This window comes from Nansenia antarctica (assembly GCF_963989245.1).
Source record: "Nansenia antarctica genome assembly, chromosome: 1".
NCBI lineage: Eukaryota > Metazoa > Chordata > Actinopteri > Argentiniformes > Microstomatidae > Nansenia > Nansenia antarctica.
In genome coordinates this window covers 94,159,560-94,186,916 of record NC_137674.1, presented here as the reverse complement: position 1 = coordinate 94,186,916, position 27,357 = coordinate 94,159,560, and the positions used below count along the sequence as shown (strand labels likewise).

At 40.9% G+C, this 27,357-nt stretch overlaps 1 protein-coding gene across 1 annotated transcript in view; it reads right to left on the bottom strand.

Moving 5' to 3' along the window:
* Window positions 1-27,357, bottom strand: part of negr1 (neuronal growth regulator 1) — a gene marked incomplete at both ends in the record, with an annotated part of 150,727 nt that overhangs the window by 42,588 nt on the left and 80,782 nt on the right. Inside the window, 2 exons of the mRNA XM_080531060.1 lie at window positions 7,187-7,318; window positions 27,166-27,291. Coding sequence (XP_080387186.1) covers window positions 7,187-7,318; window positions 27,166-27,291 — 258 coding nt within the window. The remainder of the gene's footprint in view (window positions 1-7,186; window positions 7,319-27,165; window positions 27,292-27,357) is intronic.

The window sequence follows — 27,357 nt, the reverse complement described above, 5'->3', positions numbered from 1 at the left end:
TATGTAACTGTCACTTGTTTCATGGCAGGCTGGAGGGTCATAAGTGGCCATGGTTCGTCATTGGGACTTACTATCAGAGCCAATAGCATTCAACAACCTTAATGCAGCTTGAAACCATAGAAGGAGCTTCTGGAAACAGTGCTTCTGGAAACAGTCACACAGAATCCCAGCTAATTGTACACTAAGGGAGCCTATTGGAGGTCGAAATCAGACAACAGGCCCATCGTAATGCATGGAATGGAAGGCTAAGACTCAATACACTCAGTAACACAAGAAATAATAATAATAATAGTAATAATACCGTAAAACGCCCAATAAGCGCATTGACCAAATCAAGAGCCTTTCCCTAATAAACACCAGGTCAAAATGTATTGTTTACCGTTTATGTTTTTTTTCTCTCTTCATTTTAGCAGATTATTAAAGCAACGTGTTCGATTCTGAGCAGCCATTGCGACATTACCGGCATTTTCAACAGTCTTACAGATCATTTGCAGCACTCTTGTGTGGAAAACGATAATAAATGACCATCTATCAAAGACGAATCTGGGTTTTACTGATTTATGGTAGGCTAATAATGTCGGTGGATATTTGTTCTCAGTAGGCTATGACATATTCAGCTCTGTCATATCAATCTTCAATACGTCAAGTGCGCTCTGTGGTTAAAGCAAATAAATGCTCGGGCTACTAAAACAAGTGTACTGTGTGGGTTCTTACTCTGTGTAGGTTGTGATCAGCATCCAATTTCAGGAAGTCTAAACATTGTGACACACATGTAAACTATAACATTTCAGTATCCCTCTAGCCAATCTATGCTGCATGAGCAAATCCATCATACTGCTTTTGAGGCTATAACTATGATGAAACACTGTTAACAACTTCCTTCCACCATTCCTTCTACCCCTGACCTGCTGTTGCATCAGAGTGGAGACATTAGGAGACAATACCCCCAACCCCCCAACCCCCCAACCGGCCACCCACTCCCTCACTGAGCCCATGTTATTACTCGTTCTTGTTCGGAACACTGATGTGCAGGTTCGGAGACGTCTCCTAAACAGTGCGGTCTGCAGAGTCGGACCGTATTCTGGTGTGTCTACGCTGGGAGAGACCAAATAAGAGACTGTAAGTGTCGGCAAGAGACAAGAGACAGGCTTTGAGCAAATCCAAACAGAGAGGATGTAAAGCATTTTAAGTATTCACGTTAAGTCCCAGCATTTTAATTAGGGCTTGGAAGTCTATCAATACCGTGGGTCTAATTGCTCATAGCAGCTCTAATGTACATGCTCATAATTAATTAAAACTGATTACAGTTTTGCCGGTCAATTACCATAGGAGCGAATAAAATGGAGGTGCTTTGCTCTCTCTCTCTTTCCCTTGGTCATGTTCATGTGAACAGAACATTCCCAGCCATGGGATACCAGAGGGGAAGGTAACAAATGGTTGGCAATCTAAGAAACAACATCGCACAGCTTCGCTCAGTAAAGCAGCAGAGGTGGAGTCTCCACGTGAAGGACAGATTGACAAAGTAGGGGGAATGGTATCGGAATAATTTGTATGCTTGTGTAGTAACACACTACTGTTCTTCGTTCTACTCCAATGACTTATTAGTGGGCTTGCTTCAGAAAGTCAAACTATAGTTCTTCAGGGTACTTATTCATATATCTTTCTGTCATCCATCTAACTTTCTCTCATGTAGGCCTATCTATTTATCTGTTTCACCTTCTCTCATCTATCTAACCTTCTTGCGTCGACCTATTTATAGATCTATCTATCTAACAATCATCTATCAATTCATCCATCCATCCATCCATCCATCCATCCATCCATCCATCCAACCAGCAAATCTATTGTCTTTTTCTACTACCAAAAGAAGACTTTACAATCCCACAAAGTTTCTTCTGAAACTTATTTTTCTCCAGTTATTTGGCTTGCTAAACTAAATTGTTTTCACATCACTATAACTTGCTTATGTTTCATAACATGCTTGTTTCAGCAAGTCCAAATATAGTTATCATATTATTCTCCTACTAGGATATTCTCACTACTACTCCTCCTACGTACAACTTTTAAGATTGACATACCAATCCAACTTTACGACGTGCACTAGTTGAACAACAACTTGCTTTGGTTTTGATACCTAATGAACGTTTTAAACTATTAAGCCTTTTGTAAATAAAACTCCTATCCTTAACATGGTGGATTCTGTGAGCTCCATTTGTACTGCCACGGAACCTTATAAAAGGACACAGGTCAAAGGAGGTCATAACTAATTCTTAAAATGATGACACAACAATGCACTTGTCTTACCTATTGTACCAGTTCTACCCCACTAAAACCACTCTATCCTCTCTACCCACTACACTGTCTTAGTACCCCACTGCTCTTACACTATTGAAGCTAGGAACACCAAACCAACTTCATAATGTTCACAATACTCCTAGCTCAAAAATAGAACTATCTCACTAAACCACTAATCAGCTACCAACAATTTAAACACTTTTAGCCAAGCTAAGCAAGCATACAAAATGACGAAACGTGCATGGTGTATAGACAAACAGTCCAGTAAAAATATATATTTAACAATGTATGGCTTTGTATAATTATGAATGTGAATTTCAAACACAAAACCATCAACATTCTTTGAGAGGGTGCTGTTTTGTTGTACTATTGCACTACTGTATTGTTTATCATAATGTGCCTGGCCATTTGGCATCACATAATCCACAGTTGTATTTTGACACCAACATGAAATGGAAATAAATAAATAATGAATCCATTACTTTCACACTCCCCGAAAGCTGCAGCACTTCTGTTCTGCATCAACATTCTAAGCATCTGCAGGGCTAACATTCTGGTGACGGCATTTGAATATTGTATGGATGGAGAGAGAAAAACAAAACATCTGGTGGGATTTCAAACTGCCAATGGCTAGCTTTGATGACATGCTGAAAGGGTAACAGACAAACAATCCTCTCAAACATGTCGATCAGCTGTGTGTACTTGAAAATGTAGTGAAACGTTTTTACCAACTGTCAAATTACAAAAAGCACAGAAGCACCAAGCGATGCTAGTTTTTTTTGGGGTGTATAGCATGCCATAAGGGAGTCAACATGCACGTCTGAATTTCTTTAACGCCAAGGAGGACCAATAGTCTGACAGCCAAAGAGTGCAGAGAAATGTGTCTCAATTACAGCGTCAAAAGTCTGTTTGCATTCACTACAGTGAATCTAATTAAACAGCTGAAAAAATACAGTTAATACAGTTTTTTTTTTTTACCTGTCTATATCCTACTACTTTTAACTTGACAAAAAAGCAATTTATTCATGCTGCAACAATGAGGGTAATTAATTAATTAATGACACATTGCTTTTTATCTCAGGCGGAGGCATTTTCATGGCTCATTCCTGCCTCTTCATCTCTCTGAGTCGGGAGTTAGATATGATATTTACGCTTTTGAATCAGACTGTGCTCTGAGATTACAGCCAATATCAGCTGCACCTGCGGTGGAGATGAATATGTAAATTCTAAAAGTGGGTCAGAGATCATATTTCATCAGGTCCAATCATAGCAGACATATCCTTTAGCCAAGTAGGGGCTTTTCAAGCAATCTGATTCCATGATGACCTTCTTAGTGGCGGTCACCATTGAAGTCTGCTAAAGTATATAGCACTGTATTCATTAATGAAAGTACAATAAGCAATGGCAGACTTCTTAATTAAGGCCCTGATTAAGATACTTTTTAAATACAAATCAGATGATTCAACACATAATTGAGAGACATGCATTTAACAGAATACTTCATTCTGGTATTTTTACTGGGTGCAAGGCCTGCATTTTTCACAAATAAAATACTGAGGCTACAATATCAGAAGAGCCACCCTTGACACATTTAATAATGTAAAGCCAAATGCCAAACGAAACATTATTACAACTCCAAACATGCCAGAGCTTAATTTTGTTTTCATTACTTTCATTTGCTTGTTTTAATTAGCGGTCCTAATCTGTAATTAGCCGGGAGGTCAACTACGCTCTTACCTAAAAGCTGTAATTATTTTTTAAAGGGGAATGAGATTGTTTGGGCATGTATTTAATTATACAGTTTACCCTTGAAATGTCAGTGTCATTCACATCATAGTCTTTTTAGAGTTCACAGATAAAAAAAAAAGTGGGGACAGTTGTAACTCATTAACATAATGAGTGAAAGTGAAAGTAAGTGAAACTGATGAAAACTATTGAAATGTAAACTTTTAACTTTTACTTGAATGTTGTTTCTTTTACAAATTCTGCAGCTCTCACAAATACCATGATAATACTTTGAACTGATTATGAATACAGTGACAATTATACTATCACATACTGTGACAATAACTACCATTTGTAATAAACAAACTCTTTCTTTCCAGTTTCAGTATTAAAAAAATACTACTATATTTGAGAATCACGATAGGTATTACTGTCAGAACATTACTATTAAGTTAATCAACTGTCAACATATTGTGAACAGACAGGTTTCAAGAACCATTTCCTTGAGAAGCTGTCCTTGACAATGGCACATTTTCTGAGGCTCTGTGACTAAATGACACGATCAGATTGATACCTTACTGCATCGCCTTGAGAACTGAGCTTGTGTGGCTGTGGACCACTTTCTCTCAGCAGCATTTCAGCACATTGGCAAACGAGAACAACCTTTTATTTAACTGGTAAATGCTTGTTGGCACTTGGCACATCAGATTTCTTTGCTTTTTTGTAGTCATTTCATCGTCCTTTCTTCCCTGAGATGTTGACGGGGTAACACTACACTCCCCCCCCCCCCTCCCTCAGAACTTCCCAGTGCCCGAGTCTGCTCTATGAATATACAGTGATGTGTGAGGAGAGCTTGAATGATAGATTGGGATTGGGCCCAAACTCATCTCTCTTCCCGCAGAGGCTGAGTTAAGCTAGAGTGGTTGAGAGGCAGTGAGCAGTGCCCACCAGCTGGCCCGCCCCTCAGCCTGCTGTGGTATAGCTGCTGTTCCAATGGAGAATTTCAATCCATTCATCGAGGCCTTATCTTTGTAAATTAGCCAATTTGTCACAATCCACCATGTAGTTTTACATTTTACAAAGACTCACACACGCACGTACATGTGAGCATGCATGCAAAACCACACGCATGCACACTCGCGCACACACACGCACGCACGCACACACACACACACACACGCACACACGCACACACACACACAGCCTCAAAACAAACTTAGTCATCTTATCAGAAACTGCTCTCCTAATACGATAACATAACCTTTGAAGCTAGAAAATGAAGTATGGGTGGGAAAAGCAGAGAGAATATATTGGTTATGATCATGCTTTCCACTCTGCATTTACATGTGATTGCAATATGGTTTGGATTGCAAGAAGAAATACAGTAGCTGCAGTCTGATGAGAATATGTATGATAAAGTGTTAGTGATCATTCAGATTCCTACCTGCCATCCCTCCAGTGGAAGGGAGTATATGGAGGAATGTCACAACACATAGACCTAGTACTTCCAGACATGCCACCTAGTCTACTGTAAGTCAAATTGTTTATGCGTCATAAGTCTCATAATTGTTCATCTAGTATTGGCATCAACATTATGGATTAAGGCCAGCCAAAACACAAGACCCCTACATCTGTATGGGGCAACTGAAGCTGGAAAACACAGTCTAGAGAGCTACGTGTCAGCCATAACTCAAACAGGACATGACTCTGATAGTCAAATATTTACGACCAAGGGGAAGAGAGCGCTGAGATTTACACTCTGTGTAGACACAGCCAAGCCCATTCACCCAGCCTCAACTAATTATTGCAGATGTATTTTGAATAAGTGCCGTGTCAGAATGAACTCTTAAAAATATTTAGAAAATCCTTTTCAGTTTAAACTTTAATAGTATAAAGACCTCTTGAGGTGAACAGTCTCGTATTCAAGAGGAACCTGGCATTTGATTTGCTCCTTTGATATGGAACACTCAAGAGGCAGGGATGAGTGAGTGACACTTGAATACATCTCTACGTAAAGTTTGGACGATTTGAAATGGTTGAAAAAAATTAACAGTATCCAACCATGGCTGACACAAGACAGAGGCTGAGGCTTGCTCCATTACAAACATACAAACTTATCGTACTAAACCTCTTTTTCAAGTAGTTAGGCTAATTTGACAAATCAAAGACATCCCTGACAACAAGCCCTTGGAAAACGTTATATCTGTTCATGGCACTGCGTTTAATCATCATGAATACCCCCTTCAATAGGGCCCATGAAGACATTTCCTGTCTTTCATCTTAGTAGTCATGTCTCTGAAGAGCTGGAAATAATTGGCCTCTAATATTCCTCTCAAGTCCAGCTTGTTAGAGTGGGGTTTCAGAAAGAAATAATGGCAGCAATACATAATTTAGAAAATACATGAACAAAAACAAGCTCAAAACAGTCTGTAACACAGATAAGTGGCAATGAAAGTATATCTGGAGGAATATGCAAGAGAGAGAAGTAGAATGGAGAGATAGCACAAAACATTTTTACTTTGCATGTTTAAACTGGTAACCCCCGATACAGTAAGGAACTATGCCATTGTTTATGACTTTTACAATTGCATTATACACATACAAGCACAAGAAAATAAAAATCTACCATCTTCCATAGATGCCATAGATGAGTTCTCCCAGTGGCATGACTCAGCACTGGGTCTCAAGCTGAGACAAAGACATGAATAATAGCAGAGGAGATGAGGAAGACTTTAAAGAGAGAAGAGGAGGAGGAGGGAAGAGGCAGAATTGTCACACGCTTTTCCTCCTCATACGTTCTCGATTTCCATGTGACCACGATGACTAAGGCCAGTATCATTCATTAATGCTACCGGTGCTCATTACTATCTTCTCACACTTTTGAAAGACTCATTACCTGCATAATGGAACAGTCCTTATAGCAGCCAGACCTTTCCTTACCGTGAATTAATCACCCTCCACACAGCAGACAAAAAGGGAATTCTCTCGTTAAATATTTAGAAACTTCAAACACCAGACTTTCGCTCAAACTTCACTTCTGCAGCCTGTTGGACTGTGTCCCACTATTGATAGACAGGCACCTGTAGTCATCAGTATCAGTGGAGATTGTACTGTGCCTCTGTAGGCCAGGTGGCCCATTAGAAAAAGGACAAGGAGATGTACTTACAGTTGACTGTGACTTTGACTGTCTTGGTGTCAGGAGAGGCGATGTCGTTCAGAGCGCTGCATTCGTAGTCCCCCGCCTGGTCCCGCGTGATGCTGGTGATGTTTAGATATTCTCCACTGTCGTACTTCCTTGCTAGAAAATAAGAGGGCAAATAAACTGTTATATTGAGCTCATACTGGATGAAAGGTACCAAGACAATTCAATATCAATACCGCCCCACGACAAAATACTTCAGTGAAAGTAGAACACAATTCATTATTTCAGATAACATTTGTAAAATTATGAAATCAAAAACCTAGAGTCATCATCCAACTGAAGAGCAATGACATATGACAGAATTAAGTATCTATTGAACTTTGATTAGTGTGTCCCAGAATAGCCCAGAACTAGCAGTGCATTGATTCAACCATATTGATACTGTGGCAGGAAACCAAATAATGGCTATTGAAACTCCTCTCCATGCAGTAAGACCTACTTACTGGAACACATTCAGGCCTGTTGGCTCAATGCAAATGTCAGTACTTTATGTCTGGGTAACAGTGCCAAAGGCAATAACAGCAACCCTGACTAGAATATTGTGGAAGCGCAGCCTGAGAAATTTCCCCCAAGAAAACATACCAATGTAGCATTCATTTGGCTTCATTTATTCTAAGTTATAGTGAAATAACCACTATGAAAATCATAAATCAAAACTGTCCAATAAAAATGGTTTCGACCACACGTTCAATGTTATAGTAAGTGTACCTATCGTAGAGAGTTTGATGGGAGACAGCAATGGTTACCCTGAGTCATGCATTCTTTCAGTCCAAATCTTACTGACTGCAAAATCACAGCCCTGGAGAATATGCTCCAAAAAAAATTAAAAAATAAAATAAAAAGGCGACATTCACTATTGATACTTTAATTACAAAATGAAGATTCCTTATTTTCCCCTCATAAACGTTTATCCATTATGTCACCACATTCCGCAGTTGCGTGAAAGTGAAATCAACAAGACCGTTTTGCATGGTTATTGCTATCAATAAAAAAAATCTAATCAGAGCAGTAACAATAAAACAAATGTGACTGTGAGTCTAATGAATGGCAATGGAAAGACTGCAGGAAGCTGCTAGGGAGTTATTAGACAGAGATTCCCCACACCAGAATTAATTCTCAGTACAATGGTGCTTAGCGTGAAATCTATTTATATATCACTCTTTAGGAGGTGAAGGGGATGTGTGTCTGTGTGCGTGTGTCTGTGTCTGCATGTGTGTGTGTGTCTGTGTGTGTGTGTGTGTGTGTGTGTGTGTGTGTGGTTACCTCAGAGCACAGCCAAGCAAGCCCCAGTTAAACATACTGATGAGGAGGCATGGAGTCTGACTCAGCAACAACATCAACTCTAAACTAGATGCTGCAGCGTTCAGGTGAAGCAATTGCGATCTACTGTACTGTATCTGATGCAAGTAGGCAACTCTACCATTATGCTATACTAATATATTTTGTTATCATATCAGATAGCTGAATGAGGCCCAAAGGTGGAGCTGCTATGGTTAAGCTAGCAAGATATCAGCCCAACTGAGGAAGTGTAGAGGCGTTGGAAGAGAGGCTGTTTATCACCCAAAACCCAGACACATCCTACGAGGTCTATTTAGGGTTGGGTTCCAAGCGAGGGTATTGTAAAAACGCAAGCGCGTTGGCAATTTCAGCTGGAAAAAGTTTTCAAATCATAATGCCAAGATTGGTAAAGAACCCGTCTCATCAGCTCGCTTCTACTCAGGTGGGAGGGTTGGTCTACTCATTTGTGGTGTCTCTTTAAAAACCAAAAGCACCAAAGTGCCCCAGTTTCAGGCAGGGCAAGCAGGGACATGTAATACCCACCAAAACCACCTCTTAGTGCAAGTGCTGCTGTTTACGACAGCAACATTTTGAATGATGCTATATTGAAAAGTACATTTCTAGTCTACTCTGTTTATTAATGCTCTAGGCAACAAATTTAACAAACATTCTCAACATTGTCGGCTCATTTTTGCAGGACGCTATGTTCATTAGGCTAAGTGCAAACCTATTGAGATACATGGACTGATACAGCACATGTATAATGTCTAGATAACATTTTCTTAATTATGTCATTGTCATCGCAATTATGTGCACTGCACGACTCAGCAATCAGTAGATTTATCACAAACTGTACTGTAACACCGTAGCTCTTCATTAAATACAAGAGACAACAGAACAGTGCATTAAGGGCACTAGAGGTCAACCATAATGATACTGATGATCCTACTTTGTGAAACAATCCAAAAAACTATGGGGAGCTGAGAGAAAAAGCCTGCTATATGACGCACATAGTTCAGCTGTATCATACGCCATAGAACACTGCTTGTAAGTGTTCGGTGTGGTAACGAACACTATAAGACACAATGGGGAGGCAAGATGCAGTGTAACCACTAATGGTCTTCAAAAATCCATACATGCTGCACAAGCAATATTTTGACTTTCAATGAAATGAATATAATTTAATCTATCTGTGTTTTGAGTCGGCAGAGCAAGGCCTGCCCACTTACTCAGATGCTAACTCAAGCATGAGATCGATCTCCATAAGCAACAAAATAAATAATACAACTGGTTGGTCTGTTATGACATCTTCCTGGTGCTACCTTTGAGACTTTGTTGTACACACACACACGCACGCGCACACACATACGCACACGCACGTGTGCGCACACACACACACACACACACGCACGTGTGCGCACGCACACACACACACACACACACACACACACAGACACAGACACAGACACAGACACACACACACACACACACACACACACAGACACAGACACAGACACACACACACACACACACACACACACACACACACACACACACACACACACACACACACACACACACACTATACTTGATTCATCTATCTAGAACATATTCAGCAACTTGGTAAATACGTTCCTGAAGACACTCTGTGGGCTTGCATAAAAGATGGTTTGGACTATAAATAGACTAATGGATAGATGGATGGATGGATGGATAGATACAGTTAGGTCCATATATATTTGGACACAGACAGAATTTGTGTTATTTTAACTGTTTACCAAAACATCTTCAAGTTACAGTTATATAATGAATATGGGCTTAAAGTGCAGACTCTCAGCTTCAGGGTAAGGACATTCACATCCAAATTGAAGGAAGGATTTAGGAATTACAGCTCTTTAATATGTAGCTCCCTCTTTTTCAAGGGACCAAAACTAATTGGACAATTGACTCAAAATGACTCAAAATGGACCAGTGTGGGCTACTCCTTCATTATTTAAATTAAGCAGGTTTGTTTGTTTGTTTGTTTGTTTATTTGGATCCACCATTAGATACAGCAAATATGCAGTAGCTATTCTTCCTGGGGTCCTCATACCAATTTTTCATCTTAAACACTTAAATACAGACAATACACTTCCATAACATTCATAAGCGCTATTATTTTAAAATTTTTAAGACAACTTAAAGACAAAATAAAGAAAAATAATACAGAAAGAAAAGTGGAGAGACAAAAACATAACTCTCCTTACCCTTGGGATCACAAGATAGCTCAATTCACCAGTGAGAAACACTTAATTGTTTTCAGGGTATCCCGTATGTAAACAGATACATCTTTAATTTTTTGTTAAAGCAACTTCTGTTGCTATCTGAAACTAAAAAGCTTGGTAATGAATTCCATGCCACCATTGCTCTGTAGTGAACCGTTCCTTTTGCTACATTTGTTCTGCATGGAGGCAGCCTGAATCTACCTTCTGCTGCCTGCCGAGTACAGTACTGATGTTCATCTGAGAAGAATGTTAGTTTATTATAGAGTACTTCTGGGATTCTATGTAGAATAATTGTTTTAATGAAAGACACAAGTGAGTGATGTAATTTACTTTTGACATTTAACCAGGTGAGTTGATTATGCATTGCCATGCCACCTGTTCTATATGGACAATTCAGAGCTATACGAGCTGCTTTGTTTTGGGCTACTTGTAGCTTGTGCAAATTACTTTGTGTTGTATTAGACCAGATGACTGCACCGTAATCTAGATGTGATAGAACTAGCGCCTGAGTTAATTGTTTAATCAGGTGTCTGGGCAAATTTTTTTTTACAGTGTCTTACTACTGCCATGCCAGGTAAAAGGTCTGAGTTGATTCCAAGTGTCGCATTTGCATTTGGAAGCTGTTGCTGTATACGCACAACATGCAGTCAACGGAGCTCTCAATGCAAGTGAAACAGGCCACCCTGAGGCTGCAAAAAAAACTATAAAATCCATCAGAGAGATAGCGGGAACATTAATAGTGGCCAAATTAACTGTTTGGTACATTCTGAGAAAAAAAGAACGCACTGGTGAGCTTGGCACCACAAAAAGGTCTGGACGTCCATGGAAGACAAGAGTGGTGGATGATCACAGGATCCTTTACATGGTAAAGAAAAACCCCTTCAACATCCAGACAAGTGAAGAACAGTCTCCAGGAGGTAGGCATAAATTATCCAAGTGTACCATAAAGGAAAGACTTCACACAAGCAAATACAGAGGGTTCACCACAAGGTGCAAGCCATTCATAAGCCTCAAGAATAGAAAGACCAGATTAGACTTTGCCATAAAACATCTAAAAAAGCCAGCCCTGTTCTGGAACAGCATTCTTTGGACAGATGAAACTAAGATCAACCTGTACCAGAATGATGGGAAGAAAAAAGTATGGAGAAGGCTTGGAACGGCTCATGATCCGCCACATAATCTGTAAAAAAAAAACGTGGAGGCAGTGTGATGACATGGGCATGCATGGCTTCCAATGGCACTGGGTCACTAGTGTTTATTGATGATGTGACAGAAGACAGAAACAGACGGATGAATTCTGAAGTGTTTAGGGATATTCTGTCTGCTCAGATTCAGACAAATTCAGCAAAGTTGATTGGATGGTGCTTCACAATACAGATGGACAATGACCCAAAATATACTGCGTAAGCAACCCAGGAGTTTTTTAAGGCAAAGAAGTGGAATATTCTGCAATGGCCAGAGTCAATCACCTGGTCTCAACCCGATCAAAAAATGCATTTCACTTACTGAAGACAAAGTTAAAGGCAGAAAGACCCACAAACAAACAACAACGGAAGACTGCTGCAGTAAAGGCCTGGCAAAGCATCACAAAGGAGGAAACCCAGCATTTGGTGACGTCCATGTGTTCCAGACTTCAGGCAGTCATTGCCTTCAAAGGATTCTCTGTAGTATTAAAGTATTACAAATTAACATTTTATTTATGATTATGTTCATTTGTCCAATTACTTTTGAGCTCCTGAAATAGGGGACTGTGTATAAAAATGGTTGCAATTCCTAAACGTTTCATACAATACTTTTGTTCAACCCCTTGAATTAAAGCTGAAAGTCTGCACTTCAATTACATCTCAATTGTTTCATTTCAAATCCATTGTGGTGGCATACAGAGCCAAAATTATGGAAATTGTGTCACTGTCCAAATACTTCTGGACCTAACTGTACATACAAGTGTAAGTGAAGAATCTTCTCTTCTATTGTCTCTACACTCTAAACGTTTGGATTTGAAATAATTTAGGTGAGGTTAAAGTGGATATTCTCAGCTTTTATTTTGATAGTATTTCTGCACAGATTGGTTTCACTGTGCAGAAATGACAACACCAAAGTACGTAATGGTACAGATCATGTGTATTTGACCGAACAAACTAAATGAAACAAACCAAACTCAGTCCATAGGAGGTGGTCTCAGCACTTTTGCCAAATGAACCGCATATGGTTCAATTTGATTCTGCTAATTGTGAACAGCAAGTGGGCTTGGTTTGGATGAGTTACATAGCATCGACAGAACCTGACAGTTTTCAGTTAGGATTCTCACCCACCCGCAGCTGGTCTTGCACTTCCACTCACTCAGAAACCCAGCAAACAAATATATTGAAAGGAATTACCGGATTTATTGTCAACATTAGTTTGATCAAATGTACCTGTACAAGCTAGATAAAAGAAAGCTCTTTGATGATGCTCTGACTGACAGACATTTCCCTGTGACAAGTTTTGTTTACTAATGATGCTATTTGAAGTTTTAGCTGAACGTCCTGTTCTGAAACATCATGTAGTCTGGATACTCAAAGCTTGTGAAAGTGACAGACCCACGTAACATCCTGAAATGCAATGTTCTACAATTAAATCTGAACAATCAAACATATTCAAACAAATCAAACTCAATCTGAATGAACCGAACTAAACACAGTCTGAATAGGCCCCAAGAGTTATGAAAGTTCCAGGCAGTTACAGCAACAATGCTCACAGAATGTTGCCCTTAACCTTACAACTATGTTAACACCAGAACAGCCGTGCATATTAACACTAGAACAACCGTGCATATTTTACCTACTATAAGAGAGGGTCAAATGACCATAGTCTTTACAATGGAAAGCAGTTATTTACACACTACGACCACTAATTGGCTTCTTGTAAATTAGCCTGCCTCCTAGACAGAAAAACTGCAAAATAGCTTTATACTAGCTTATCCTGATGTGATTTTGAAAATGTAAGGATACTGGGTGGTAGAACGCACATATCTAGGACATGTCATGAAAGGAGGGTCCTGAAATTTGATCGAGTGCATAAGATATAAAAAAATATGTTATCACCGGAGTCAAATGACCCCACCCATGGCTGTTCTAGTTGAATGGATAGGAGTTCTTGAGTTACAAAAAGTTTAGTAGTTGAAAAAGTTAGTAGGTATCAAGGTATTAATAGGTATCAATCAATAGGTATCAAAACCTAAAGTCATAACCAAGTTAGACCTCTCTGCATGTTGTAAAGTTGGATTGGTATGTTGGTACTTAAAAGTTACGGTGGGGAAATGTTGAAAGATAAATAATAAGTATGACGGGTAATTGAGGTCTACATAAGTCCAGGCAAGACACTTCAAGGAGATGTGTCAGAAGACAGCTGATTCTGAACCTACCTATGAATGGAAGAGCGGAGTGCCCACAATCCCATCATGGACAGGGAAGTTGAACATTTGTTTCCTTTCTTGTTACTGTCCTTGCAGGCTGAGGTTGCTAGGTGGAATGGCTTAAATGTCTGTACTCTGGGAGTTGTTCTGACTCAGACAAGCGATCAATGACGCAAACAGCGTGAGCCAATTCATTGTCGCATGGTCATTAACCTAAACGAGCCACTCTCGCATGCTTGTTAAACTAAACTGTTGGTGGGGTGGAAGTACTATAAAGTGTGTGAGACAGATGTCACATCAGGGCTCGACATTAAGGCTTGACCGCTTGTCCGGGAAAAGTACCTTTTATGTTTGGACAAGTGGACTTCCTCCTGCAGTTGTCCGATGGACAATTCATATGTATTAATTCATATTCATGTATTCATTAATATGTATATGTATTATTATTATACAGTTGTCCGATCGTAAAATATTCTTGTTATTAGCAAGCTATGCCGCGCCTTCTCGCAGCCTATGACGCGTAGCTTCTATCAGACATTCTAAAATGCTATTGCGTGCGCGTGACCACAGTGTTGCCAACTTGGTGACTTCCAATCACAACAATGATTTTGTACAGTTCAGTATAACATTTGTAGATATGTTTTTGTTTAAATAATATTCAGTCTGTCTTCATTGTCTTTCAGTTTCACACTCAAAAATCCCTCAAATGGTTCACTCTGTCTAGTCAGTCAATCGCACCCTCTCAGTCAGCTTAGCTAGCTATCATAGCTCAGCTCATTAACCATAAAGGCCTGCTCAGCCTTTTTAAATTAATTTAGCCTTTTGATTACGTCATATAACTACTTCTAGCTACTTTTGGGAGAGCCAACAGCTACTTCCATTACAGAGGAGTTGGCAACGCTGCGTGACCGTTATAACCCCACTGCCCGCGAAAGTGTCAACCTCCTTGACCGCGAAAATCGCTTGTGCAAATGTTAAATGTTGAGAGAAAGATTTGAAGTATTTTAAGTCTTGAGAGAAACCGGCATGTTACTCAAGCCAGCAAGAAAGATGTTTCTTCAAGCACCTAAAACTGGCCAGGTTCCAGGAAAAGTGGGGAAATGCAAAATATCATCAGACGAAACACCGGCACCATTGTGTACATTACAGGTCGCCTATCACGTGAACATTCACGTGAACGCACATTCACTTCTTCTCAATGCCGCTTATTTTAATTTAGTTCGATGTGATCGTATTTTAGGTTTTAGGTTTTAAGACAGTAGTGATACGCTTTTCAGAACGCTGGCATCACTGGAGGGAACGTGTGGTGGGATTTGGCAGCGATGGGAGCAGGTGTAAATGTGGGCTGCAGGAGTGGTGTAGCAGCGTGTCTGAAGCAGGAGATTGGGCACCTGGCATCCACTGTATTGCCCACCATTTAGAGCTGCACCGTGTTATCAAGGCACTTAAAGGTTTGCATTAAAAAATAGCATTTAAACACATATTTGGTGTTCATAACATTACTATTTGACCAATGGATAGGCTACTGGCAACATAGTAATGTAGGCCTGCTATCCATAGACATGGGCCTGCTATCCACCCCCCGTACCAACCTACGGACCTTTGGGGACAGAGCCTTCAGCGTGGCCGCACCTACTCTCTAGAACTCCCTCCCCACAGTGATCTGCAACGCCCCCACCCTGGACTCCTTCAAACTAGCCCTCAAAACCCATCTGTTCTCCAAGGCATTTGGCCCCTAGTCATTGTTTCAGTTTTTGCTTTGTTTTTAATTGTGCCCCCCCGGCCCCCCTCGTCGACGCCCTTGGTCCCCTGAGTTCTAACCTCTCCACCTCAGTTAGGAACCTTGGAGTCATTTTTGATAGTGCTTTTAAATTTGAAAAGCAAGTCAGCTCCGTTGTAAAAAATAGTTTTTATCATCTTAGACTCCTGGCCAAGACAAAGGCCTACCTCTCCCAGAAGAACCTGGAGAGTGTGATACATGCCTTTGTCACTACTCGCCTGGACTACTGTAACGCACTCTACGTGGGGATCGACCAGTCCCTGCTCCGCCGCCTACAACTCGTCCAAAACGCGGCTGCGCGCCTCCTTGCGAGGACGGCTGCTGCACCTAAACTCTGGAACAGCCTCCCCCTCCACGTACGGGCCGCTCAGACCCTGGAGATTTTTAAATCTCTGCTTAAAACACACCTGTTTTCCCTAGCCTTCCCCCCCACCTAGCTATCGGTCCCTGGCTTTTATTATTTCATAGTTTTTATTGTAAGTCCCTGGCTCTTATTGTCTTATTGTCTTATTGTTTTTAGTCCTTTTTCTTCTCTTTTAATTTTACCATATTTTGTATTACATTGTATTGTGTTTATTGTGCTTACTTATTTCCTGCATTTATCTATTTTTACTGTGAAGCACTTTGGCTCAGCATTGCTGTACGTAAATGTGCTATACAAATAAAGTTGACTTGACTTGTTTGTTTTCAGTTTTGTCTGTCCGTTTCATCCCCTTGTACAGCGTCCTTGGGTTTTTGAAAGGTGCTATATAAATTAAAGTTATTATTATTATTATTATTATTATTATTTGTTCTTCTGTGGAAGGCCCTCCACTGGAGATTTGAGGCAGAAATGGTGGTCTATAGGTGGTGGACGTGCTGGAGGAAGACTTCTTAATTTGAATAAAGGATACTATAATATATGTAGGAAATAAGATTGCTTCCATTGGGGAGGGAGGGGTGGAGTGGGGCGGTGTACAAAGCATTTTTGGTAAATACATTCATGCATATTGTGGCCAATCTTAATCTAAAGGAAATTGCTGATCACCCCTTCATAATAATTTTTAATAATTACATAATATTGTTTAATTAATAGATTTTTAAATAAAGGATATATCACCATCAAATCAATAGTAGTCACATTTGTTATTTGCACTAACATATATTGCTTTTACAAAACATTGTATTTGGACAAGTAACTTGAGCTTTCGGACAAGTAAAGTGAGTTTGAAAAGCTGACCGCGAATGAGAAGAAAAAGGCAGAAACGGCCGCTAACACAAACCACTATAGAGACCAACGCGTATAACTCTGCGTAGTTTTCCGAAATAAATTATGTATGTCATACTCAGAGATAATGCCTGAAACATGCTCAAATCAATGCAAGACACAGGATTACCAAGTCTGGGATGTATGGCCCACACGCTGGCTGTCCACGATGGAGTGCTGTCACAGCGCAGCATAAGTGATATCATAGCTACAGGGAGACACATTGTGGGCCACTTCAAGCATTCTGCGCTAATAATAATAATAATAACTTACATTTATATAGCGCCTTTCACAGACCCAAGGTCGCTTTACAAGGGAATGGGATAAACAGAACAGAGCCAGAGAAACAAACACACAAAACAAGAAACAGTGAAATAGCTACTAAAGGTTGAATGCAATGGTGAAAAGTTGGGTTTTAAGGGCAGCTTTGAATATGTCCAGGGTTGGAGAGTCACGGATATCCTTGGGTAGAGAGTTCCAGAGGGTCGCGGCTGCCACACTGAAGGCTCTGTACCCAAAGGTCCGGAGTTTGGCGCTGGGTTGGATGAGGAGGCCCGTGTTATGGCGCTTTTCCATTTTCCATCCACCGGTACGGCTCAGTACGGCACACATTTGTATCCTACCCATACCATACTTTCAGAAACGCTTCTCCATTATACACAACAGACCTGGAGCGAGCCGGGACAGTAGGGGGAGTTAAGTGTCATAAGAGCACTTCACTTTAATAAGTGCCGCTATACAGCTCAACGGGGGGGAATGCGATAAGAATCATGTCAAAATGCAGCACTATCATGTACAGATCAGCCTTAAAACATGTAACGTTAGATATATAACGTTAGACAGGGAGCGATGTATTTCTACGGAAAGGCTGTGCTTGACGCTTCCATTGGACTGACGCCGGGGCGCTCATACAAACTCCGCGTTTGTTTGTTACGAGTGCTCCGGTGTCTTGCTGGTAGTCTTTATTTATACAGCATATGGTTGTTACGTGCCTGTTATTTGCCGCTTTCATCATTTTATTTAGCCTATATAGCACAAGTCATGCATTGAATGTAACCTCAAGTGCAGCTGAACAGTATTAAGTAAACCACAATACATGTGTGGGTGTCCGTGTCATCGTTATCGAAAAACGCACCCAATCGCCGACCACACGACTCCAAAAACGATACGGCAAAACTAAATGTTGAAATAGCAGTAATACCACGTTCATTGACATAAGGGATGGAAAGGGGGGATGGCCGTTTTAGAAGGGGGATGATGAAGCGCGCTGGACTGTGGAACGGTCTAGCATAGGCACAGCATACCACCATAATAGCGATTTTTTTTGTTATGATTGTTGTAAAGAAAAGTTCTATGATGCATTGAAATGGCATTAAACTAAGATAATAAGATGGTTATCATAATTTTTCTAATCTTTATTAATAAGTAATTACAGAAAAAGTTAATTACATTTTCCGAGAGCGAAATCTGTTAGCGGTGAACTCTATGAACATGGGATGACAATGTTGTGACGATTTCCATTGACTAATCAACGGTCTGCATTGTCACACGTCACACACAGCCTAGCACGGATAGTACCTTTCGCTTGGTCAGAAAGTGTAGCTAAAACCAGCACGGGTACTTCGGTTGTCAGTGGAGAAAGCAAAACAAACCGGGCTCACACGGTACGGTATGGTGATACGGTAGTGGAAAAGTGCCATTAGAGGACCTCAGAGTTCTGGATGGGGTGTAGTGGTGGAGGAGATTGTTGAGGCACTGGGGGGCCAGGCCGTGGAGGGATTTGTAGGTGAGCAGGAAGAGTTTGAATGTGATGCAGTGTTTGACTGGGAGCCAGTGCAGACGGGCAAGGATGGGGGTGATGTGCTGCCAGGGCTTGGTGCGGGTGAGAACCCTGACAGCGGAGTTATGCACGTACTGGAGCCTGGCTAGGGCAGTGTCTGGTAACCCGGACAGGACTCCATTACAATAGTCCAGGCAGGAGAAAATGAAGGCATGGATGAGTATCGCACAGAGTCTCACAGAGATGGCCGGAGTCTGGAGATGTTCTTGAGGTGGAAGAAGGCGGATTGAGTGAGTCGATTGAGTGAGTCCTTGCAAAATGCAAAAAAATATTCATGGGATGAATTAACGTTAATTTGAATGAATCTTAAAAGATGAAAATGGCAACGTTAGTTAATGAGTATCTACTGTCAACATCACTAAAGTTAGCAACAGAAATTGTTGGCCGCCAGCAAAATTATGGTAATGTTATTGTTGGTGTCCGCCATGTTTACAGTTAGTTTGTAAAGATTGACCGTTCGTAAATTAACTGATTTTAGAGCACTCTATGACATTGAAACCCGAGTGCTCTCCAGAGCGTATTTACTAACGTATTTACGAATATGTCTTTATTATTAAGGTTTGTCTATTGATGTGCTAGCTTCTTAAAGCACAACCGTTTATGGTTGTCAACAGATGGTAACTGCATATACGCTATTATTTCTAAGAAGAAAACACTGACAGTTTTCAGCAGTAAGTAGAATGTTAACAGATAAATATACACAATTTCACTATTTTGTCTGACAGCTGACTTTGAACTTTGAACTCGTTCCCATAGGGATAGTATTGCGGCCAGAACGTTTGACCACGCTACCGTTACTGAGGGTAAATATCCTACTCTAATAATATTAGCGCCACTCAGGCAGGCTTCGCAGATTTTTTCTTTGACGAATAAACCCTAAATGAAAACAAATGCTATACAAATATTCTCCAACAGACTGTTACTATAGATAGCTCTGAAGCTACAGACAGCCATTTTATTTGTTAGATATTATACACTGTGTTCAGAGACTTGAGATAATAAAACAGCTCGTTGACACCTGTGTAGGCCTACTTTTTTTCCACACAGAAAATTGATAGGATCGATAACGTAATCCATAAGGGAATTGATAAAGAATCGACATTTAGAAATGGATGAGCTTTTGTTTACATCACTCACACACACTAGTAGCAGAGGAACTCCTTCATAATTCTCAAGTAATAGTTGCTTGTATCCCATTGTCTTCCATGTCCTGCTTTTCGCAACATCGACCATGGACGATGCCTACAACCGATGTTCTTCATCGAGGAGGGAACATCTCTGACCAGGTACCGGAAGAGCACGTCTCCGGCTCCGGCGCCATGTGGGCTAAACCCGGGAACAGACACACTTCACTACTTCTGCATCAGTGGTACCACTTCAGTGGCATCAACTTTCGAGGCGTTGACGGCTACCCTGATGGGATGGCAGTCGCACCATTACCCACGCACACACTTACTCTCTCAGGCACACGCACACACATACACACTCACATGCAAACACTTGCACGCACACGCACACGCACACGCACACACACACACACACACACACACACACACACACACACACACACACACACACACACACACACATCGCGGTAGCTCTTCTCAGCAGCATAAAAATGTCAATTGGATGAAATCAAAAGACAGTGTCAAGCACAAACACCGAGTACTTATATGTACATGTATATATAGAGATGTGATGACATGCAGCAATAAACAGCTGTTTAAAGGCCGATGGGTCGATGTCCTCAGCGGCATACAAACGTGCATTAGATTGAATTATAAGAAATAGTGTCAACCAAGGCGTTGAGTAATGTATGATGTAGAGAAATTATGGCAATGGCAATAAACAGCAGTACAGCTGTCGGAGTGAGAGTAAGTATGTGATGAACAGTACTCATCACAGGTGGTGGTTGGGACATAATGTGAGACTATCCCTGTAATCTCTGTAAGTCGCTTTGGATAAAAGCGTCTGCTAAAATGTAAACCAATTGTATTACCATTTTCATTAAATGCCAAACATAATGTATTACCATTTTCATTAAACGTATTAATCGACACAAACGTCCTGACTGAATTGATGTATATGTAGGTTCAGGCAAGACACTTAAAGACAGCTGAACCCACCTATGAAAGGAAGCATCACATGGACATGAGACATAGGCTTAAGGGCCAATCCTTATTCACCCCTACGGCTTCGTTTTGCGCGTTCACGTTTAGGGTAGGGGTGTCCCAATTCATATTTCATCGAGGGCTAAGGGGAAGGGGGAGGGCTATCCACGGCTTCGTTTGGAGATTTTTCACGACCAGACTACGTTCGGAGCCATACCCCTCACTCCCAGCATGCATTGCAAATCATCTACAGAAATCTGATTTCGCTCTAGGCAATGCGAAAGACAGTCACAAATGTAATTTACTTTTTTTGTAATTACTTATTAATAAAGATTTTATAAAAATATGATAACCATCTTATTATCTTAGTTTAATGACATTTCAATGCATTATAGACCTTTTCTTTACAACAAGCATAACAAAAAATGTGTTATTATGCCGAGGTGCTGTGCCTATGCTTAACATAGACCGTTCCACAGTCCAGCGCGCTTCGGGTTTTGGTGTTCAGCACTATTACCTGGGCACTTCCATTAATTCCAATAATCAAGTGCTTTAGTTGGTGAGCAAACTTGGTGATGGTAAACACTGGTAATACGAGTTGACTCGCTGGAACGAGACCGCCACACACCACACATCTGCCATATCATACCTCCATCCCACATGTATTTATCATCATATTTTTCAATATAAAACACTGGTATGATATGGCATATATGGTACATGGCAGTCCCACGCGCCCGTCCCGCTCCAGTTCTGCATCCAGTTGAATGCATGTATTGAATGCAATGATTCAAGTAGCTCGTGCAACCAGGGAACAGACGTGTGTGAAAGGGAGCAACACGGGAATCTACTGGCATTTGGCTCATGTGTGAACAGCGAAGAAGCCCGGTCGACACAGCTTGGGATTCCATGGAAAATTGGAAATGACAGGGAACTATGTGTGAAAGGGGCTTTATTCTACCGAGCAAGACACAGGAGCACTCATATCTGCATGTTTGTCACAGGGTGCCAGTTCCTCTGCAACAAACGTGGAGGTATTGTACCATTGTCCCGGCGTCCGAGTCCAATGGAAGCGTCAAGCACTGCCTTCCCATAGAAATACATCGGAGCGCGATTCACATTTCCGAGATGTACAATCCTGTTTATTTAGACATAAATAATTAACTGTGGCGTTTGACAGCGGATGATGGTAGACATATTTAATGTAAAGTTATCTATCTAAAATTAGGCTGATTTGCGGATGATAGTCACGCGTTTTGACCTAGTTCCATGTAATAATCCCCCCCTTGATGATATATGACGATATATATATATATATATATGTATAGTGGCACTTATTAAACCAAAACAACACGCAATCTAATCCGAGCTGTTGTTATTATGTAATATTATTGATGGATGTGCCATTTTTGAAGAGCAGTGAGCGGGAGACTGGATGTGAGCATGTAGTTGACCAATGGCGTGGACAGCCAGCGTTCCTGTCACATCGGATTTCGGAACGCCATAAACATAAATCTGCGCTTCCTGTCTAACGTTATATATCTAACGTTACAAGTTTTATGGCTGATCTGTGCATGATAGTGCTGCGTTTTGACATAATTAATGTCGCATTTCCCCCCGTTGAGCTGTATAGCGGCACTTATTCAACCAAAACAACCCTTATCTATCTAACGTTACATATTTTAAGGCTGATTTGTGCATGATAGTGCATGTCTATTTCCCCCCTTTAATGGCATATGACGCCCGAAATTTAACTCAAGTTCAGCCACAAAGTTGTTGCACTGTTGTCCTATATCAGTGCAGACTGGCAGGGAGCACAGGTTGAGCCTACAGAGCACCGTTATTCTGTCATGGTCTGATAGTGAAGCATTGTTCTTTTTTATTTGATGACTTGTTTGATCGAATGATAGTGCAAAACTTAAGTTGTGAATGAATCGTGAGCGTCAATGCTTTTCTATGACACTACTGATGGCGTATCAGGGTCTTGAAGGGTTGTCCCATTTCATAGGGGAATATTGCAACCACTATGGCTTGTGGCTCTGTTCCCGAGGCCTTGGCTCAAAAGCGAGTGGCACTCGAAAACGAGCCGTAGGGGTAGAAAAGGGAATCGGGATTCCACCTCAAGAGGCGGTTTCACAAATGTTCCGTAGAAAGATCTGGAGGGGCTGGGAAGTAGTGAACCACGGCATGACAACAAACAGAGGAGAAATACAGTATTATATACCAGCGAAACTGCACTATGTACAGTAAAGGTCCTCTAGAGAACACAGTGGAGCAAACACACAAATACAGTACAGTGAGGTGTTGAGTGCTATTTGAAAGCTTGAGAGAAGCTCCTCACACCAGAGGGAGATGTCACTCCAAACAAATTAAAGAAATCATAGCAAGGTTAATTTCGTATTCAGTGGCAACGCCCGCTAAGTACCGTCACAGTAAGCAATTTCCCACATTGTGTTGGGAGCAGGGAGTACATTTCCTTCAGGGCTGCAACACACTGATAGGATGAGCACCACTGAGGAATCCATTATAGCATGGGGGCTGAATTTTTACATCCATTTATCCTTTTAACTCTCGAAAATAGAGTGCTACCCACGCTGTGGCTTTCTGAGCAGCTGACCTCTGGCCCTGCTCGAGGTATGGGCAAGAACCATCTCCCTGCACACTGGGCTTCTTAAAACAGGCTGTTCCTCTGCCTTGACACATCAACCTCCACAGTTACTGTCAGTACTATTAGAATCTAACAAGAATTCACTGAATGGAGCCGATCCAAAAAACCCTGAGTTATGGCCGACAGAGAGGAACCCACCTTTATGACCCATGGCATTATCTTGGCATGACTATCAGTGTTCAGCTTCCGTACTTAGCCACATATGGCCCGAGAAATACAAAATGAGGCAGTACAGTTACGGTTGAAATCTCTATTTAGCTCTTTCTTCATGAGGACAGGGTGTGGAGACAGGGTCAGGGGTCAGATCAATGCAATGACTGTTATGGATGTCTAACCATTTCCATTGCCAATAGGTATTTTGTGAAAATATCTGCTAAATACATCAAAGTTACTTTTGTGATTCACACCCCAAGCATCAAAGAATGATTGCAGTTCGATGACAAATCCTCAACAGTGTTACAGTATCAACGGTACACATTTCATCATACTGTATGGGCAGAATCAGGCGTATCTTTTTATCAACCAACTCCTGCAAATGTCACAATGTTTTTTGCACTTAGTAAGTAAGGAAAATCCATAGTGTAAAGGTAACCACCACAAGTACTGCACCCTGACAATACTTAATACAGCACATTGAAATATTCATCAGCGTTAACTAAGCAACTGAGTCTCCTTGCAGCAGAGCTGCTTATGCATTTAAGATGGTGCCCCCACACCACTATTGGGTCTCACTGCAGGAACCTCAGGGTTCGGAAAGTGAGATGTCAAGAAGATTTCGCATGGTCTGATGCCAGTTGTTTTCTGAGGGCGTGTTGAGAAGTCTACTAAATAGACTGGAGTAAAAAACCAATCAAAAACGCACACAGCCTACAAAAGGCAACCTCTTAGAAAGAGAGAAATGTGTTCCAGCTTAGCTCTATCGCATACAACAATCAAATATGAAGTATTCTAGTCAGCCTTTTCAAAGGTCACTCTTGCACCCATGGATTCAAATCTCAATAGAAAAAGCTTATCAAAGCACATTCTGCACAGCCTGGACTGAGCAGGCAGAGTTAAAGGCTATTTCACCCCGTCTCTGTTACCTAATGGTTCAGTCTTTTGGCAGAGTACTTTATATACAGACAATATAGGGCTGGAAGACATGGCAGTCATTGTGTAAAGCAGTTATATTAACAGCTAAATGGATTATGATAGTGAGGGCTAACCCTGAGCTGAAATTATTTCCTACAATTGATCTCTTCAGCAAAGTTAAGCTAACATGTAAAAACTCAAACTTGACTGTACACTCATACATTGATGCTAAGTGGAGATTTGTGTGGATATTTAAGTTATGCGTACAAATCTCCAGCTAGAGTTGTGCTCCTTCCCTTTATATACAGCCTTTCAACAAAGATGTGCTGTATATGTTATGAATGTTATCTACTGTATCATATTTCATAACAAACTCCATTTTCTTTTTGAAAAACATACTAGCGTACTCAATTATTTTCTCAAAATATTCTACAGCTACACTTCAGCGAATGCAAGTTTATGATTAGTTGGCAGCTTTGCGGTTTGCGAAAAATCTGCAAACAAGAAAACATTTGGAGAGGGAACAGAAACTTGACAGTCAGTCAGGGCAATTTATCATTCTGTCAAACTCCACTGACTGCTTCAGCAGAGCTATCTACAGTACACACAATCTCCCCAAAATGGCTGAGTGCTAGAGAAAGCAAACCCAAAGAAAACAGGGGCCTTGTGAGCATGTTTGTGATTTCAACACTATTTCACCCTCTTGGTCTCATGTCAATCAAGAGCAAGTACAGTATATCTTACCAAACACATAGAGTAGAGTAGGCCCATGGGTCCTATAGTCATTGTGCTATATCAATATCTCTTCTAGAACATGTCATTATGTGACAGCAGCTGGTGAAACCCGGGAACAAGTAGCCAACCAATCAAAATGTTCAGACTTTTATTCTGAAAAGTTCAAGTTGTTGAAAATCAATGACACACTCGCTAGTCAAGCCAAAAAATATTGCAATGCAATGGAGTTGGTGAGTAATCCCCACTACTCTACAGTAAATAGGTAGTAGTGGGTCCATCGGTTGGCAGCCAGGTTTCACCCGCTGCTGTCATTATTGTTTGAATTCTCTATTCAAATATTGACCCAACCAAGTTGTTTATGATACATGAATGAAAACGTAATAATACGTTATAGCTTGTCAGTTTGATGACTGTTTGGAGGTGAATTCAGTGAAAAAATGGTATTAAGAGTTAAGGCCAATGCACACGGCGGCGATTTTGTCGCACCGCCGAATTCGATTCCATTGTTTTGAATGAGACAATGAACACGGCGTGCGATGCGATTTTGTCGCACGACAACATTCGATTCTCCATTCACACAGTGGTGTGAATTGAGAATCGAATGTTGTCGTGCGACAAAATCGCACGCCGTGTGCATTGGCCTTTACAAACCAACAGACAGTATCAAACATCCTTGATGCCCTGGTTTGAGGGTATTTCTGAATCCTACATACATAATGGGTTCATAGGTGGGTGCATTTAATTATACCATTACAACCTTTCAGTTGTCCCAAGTCCCTTATACAAGTTACCATTACTGTAATAGCTGGTTCATATCCTCTACGCCAAATGTCCCCCGTTGATGTTTTGTAGACTTTCCACTGTGATTACACTTAGTCCTGGCTCTTTCATTTGACCAGAATATAATTTCTTCCCAACTTCAAAGTATGCATACTTCAAAGTAGAAAAGGGGGACTGCCACTTTGACTCTCAGGATGGGTCTTTTGATCTGCTTCTGAAAACCCAGCACAATGAGGAAACACCGCACCAGGGAAGAGGATTTGACAGCTAAAAGATAAATGCAGTCATCCTTACAGTTATCAGATAAGCACTGCATGCTCTAATCCATTAATATGAAAATGAGGGGGGAATAGCAGGGGCAGGGGGAAGCAATAGCAGAGGGAATTTTAGCAGCAGGATCTGAACACTGTTGAATGAGGTTTCGAATGAGGCCTAAACGTTTAAGAAGCTTAATGGTGTATGCAGACACACACACACTAGCCAGGAGGGAGAGGCTGTAGTCTACAGTAAGTGACAACTTTGGGTGATCTTGAAATCAACATCCAGAACCGAAACAAACAACGCAAGAGTGTAAAGACCCTCTTAATATTCATATGTTGAATTTCCATCTGTTATGCTAACCAATGCCAAACACTGTTAAACCAAACCAAAACACTTAGTTTTTTGGGGGGCATTTCCATGAGATTTTATTACATTCAGTAAACCTAGACTATAATGTTCTATCCATCCAACCATTAGTGTGGTTATGTGAGAGTGTTTCTGTTCCATGAACTCACCTAATGGGGTTATGTGTCTCCAGGAGATGGTGGGTTCCGGTTTCCCACTGGCTGTGCAGATGAGTGACACATTGCTGCCCTCGTTTACCGTGATGTCAGAGGAAATGTCATATATCTTGGGAGGAACTGCAAAGTAGAAATAACATGAAAGAAACAAGATTACTATTTTGATTCTGACCCAGAGTGCACCCT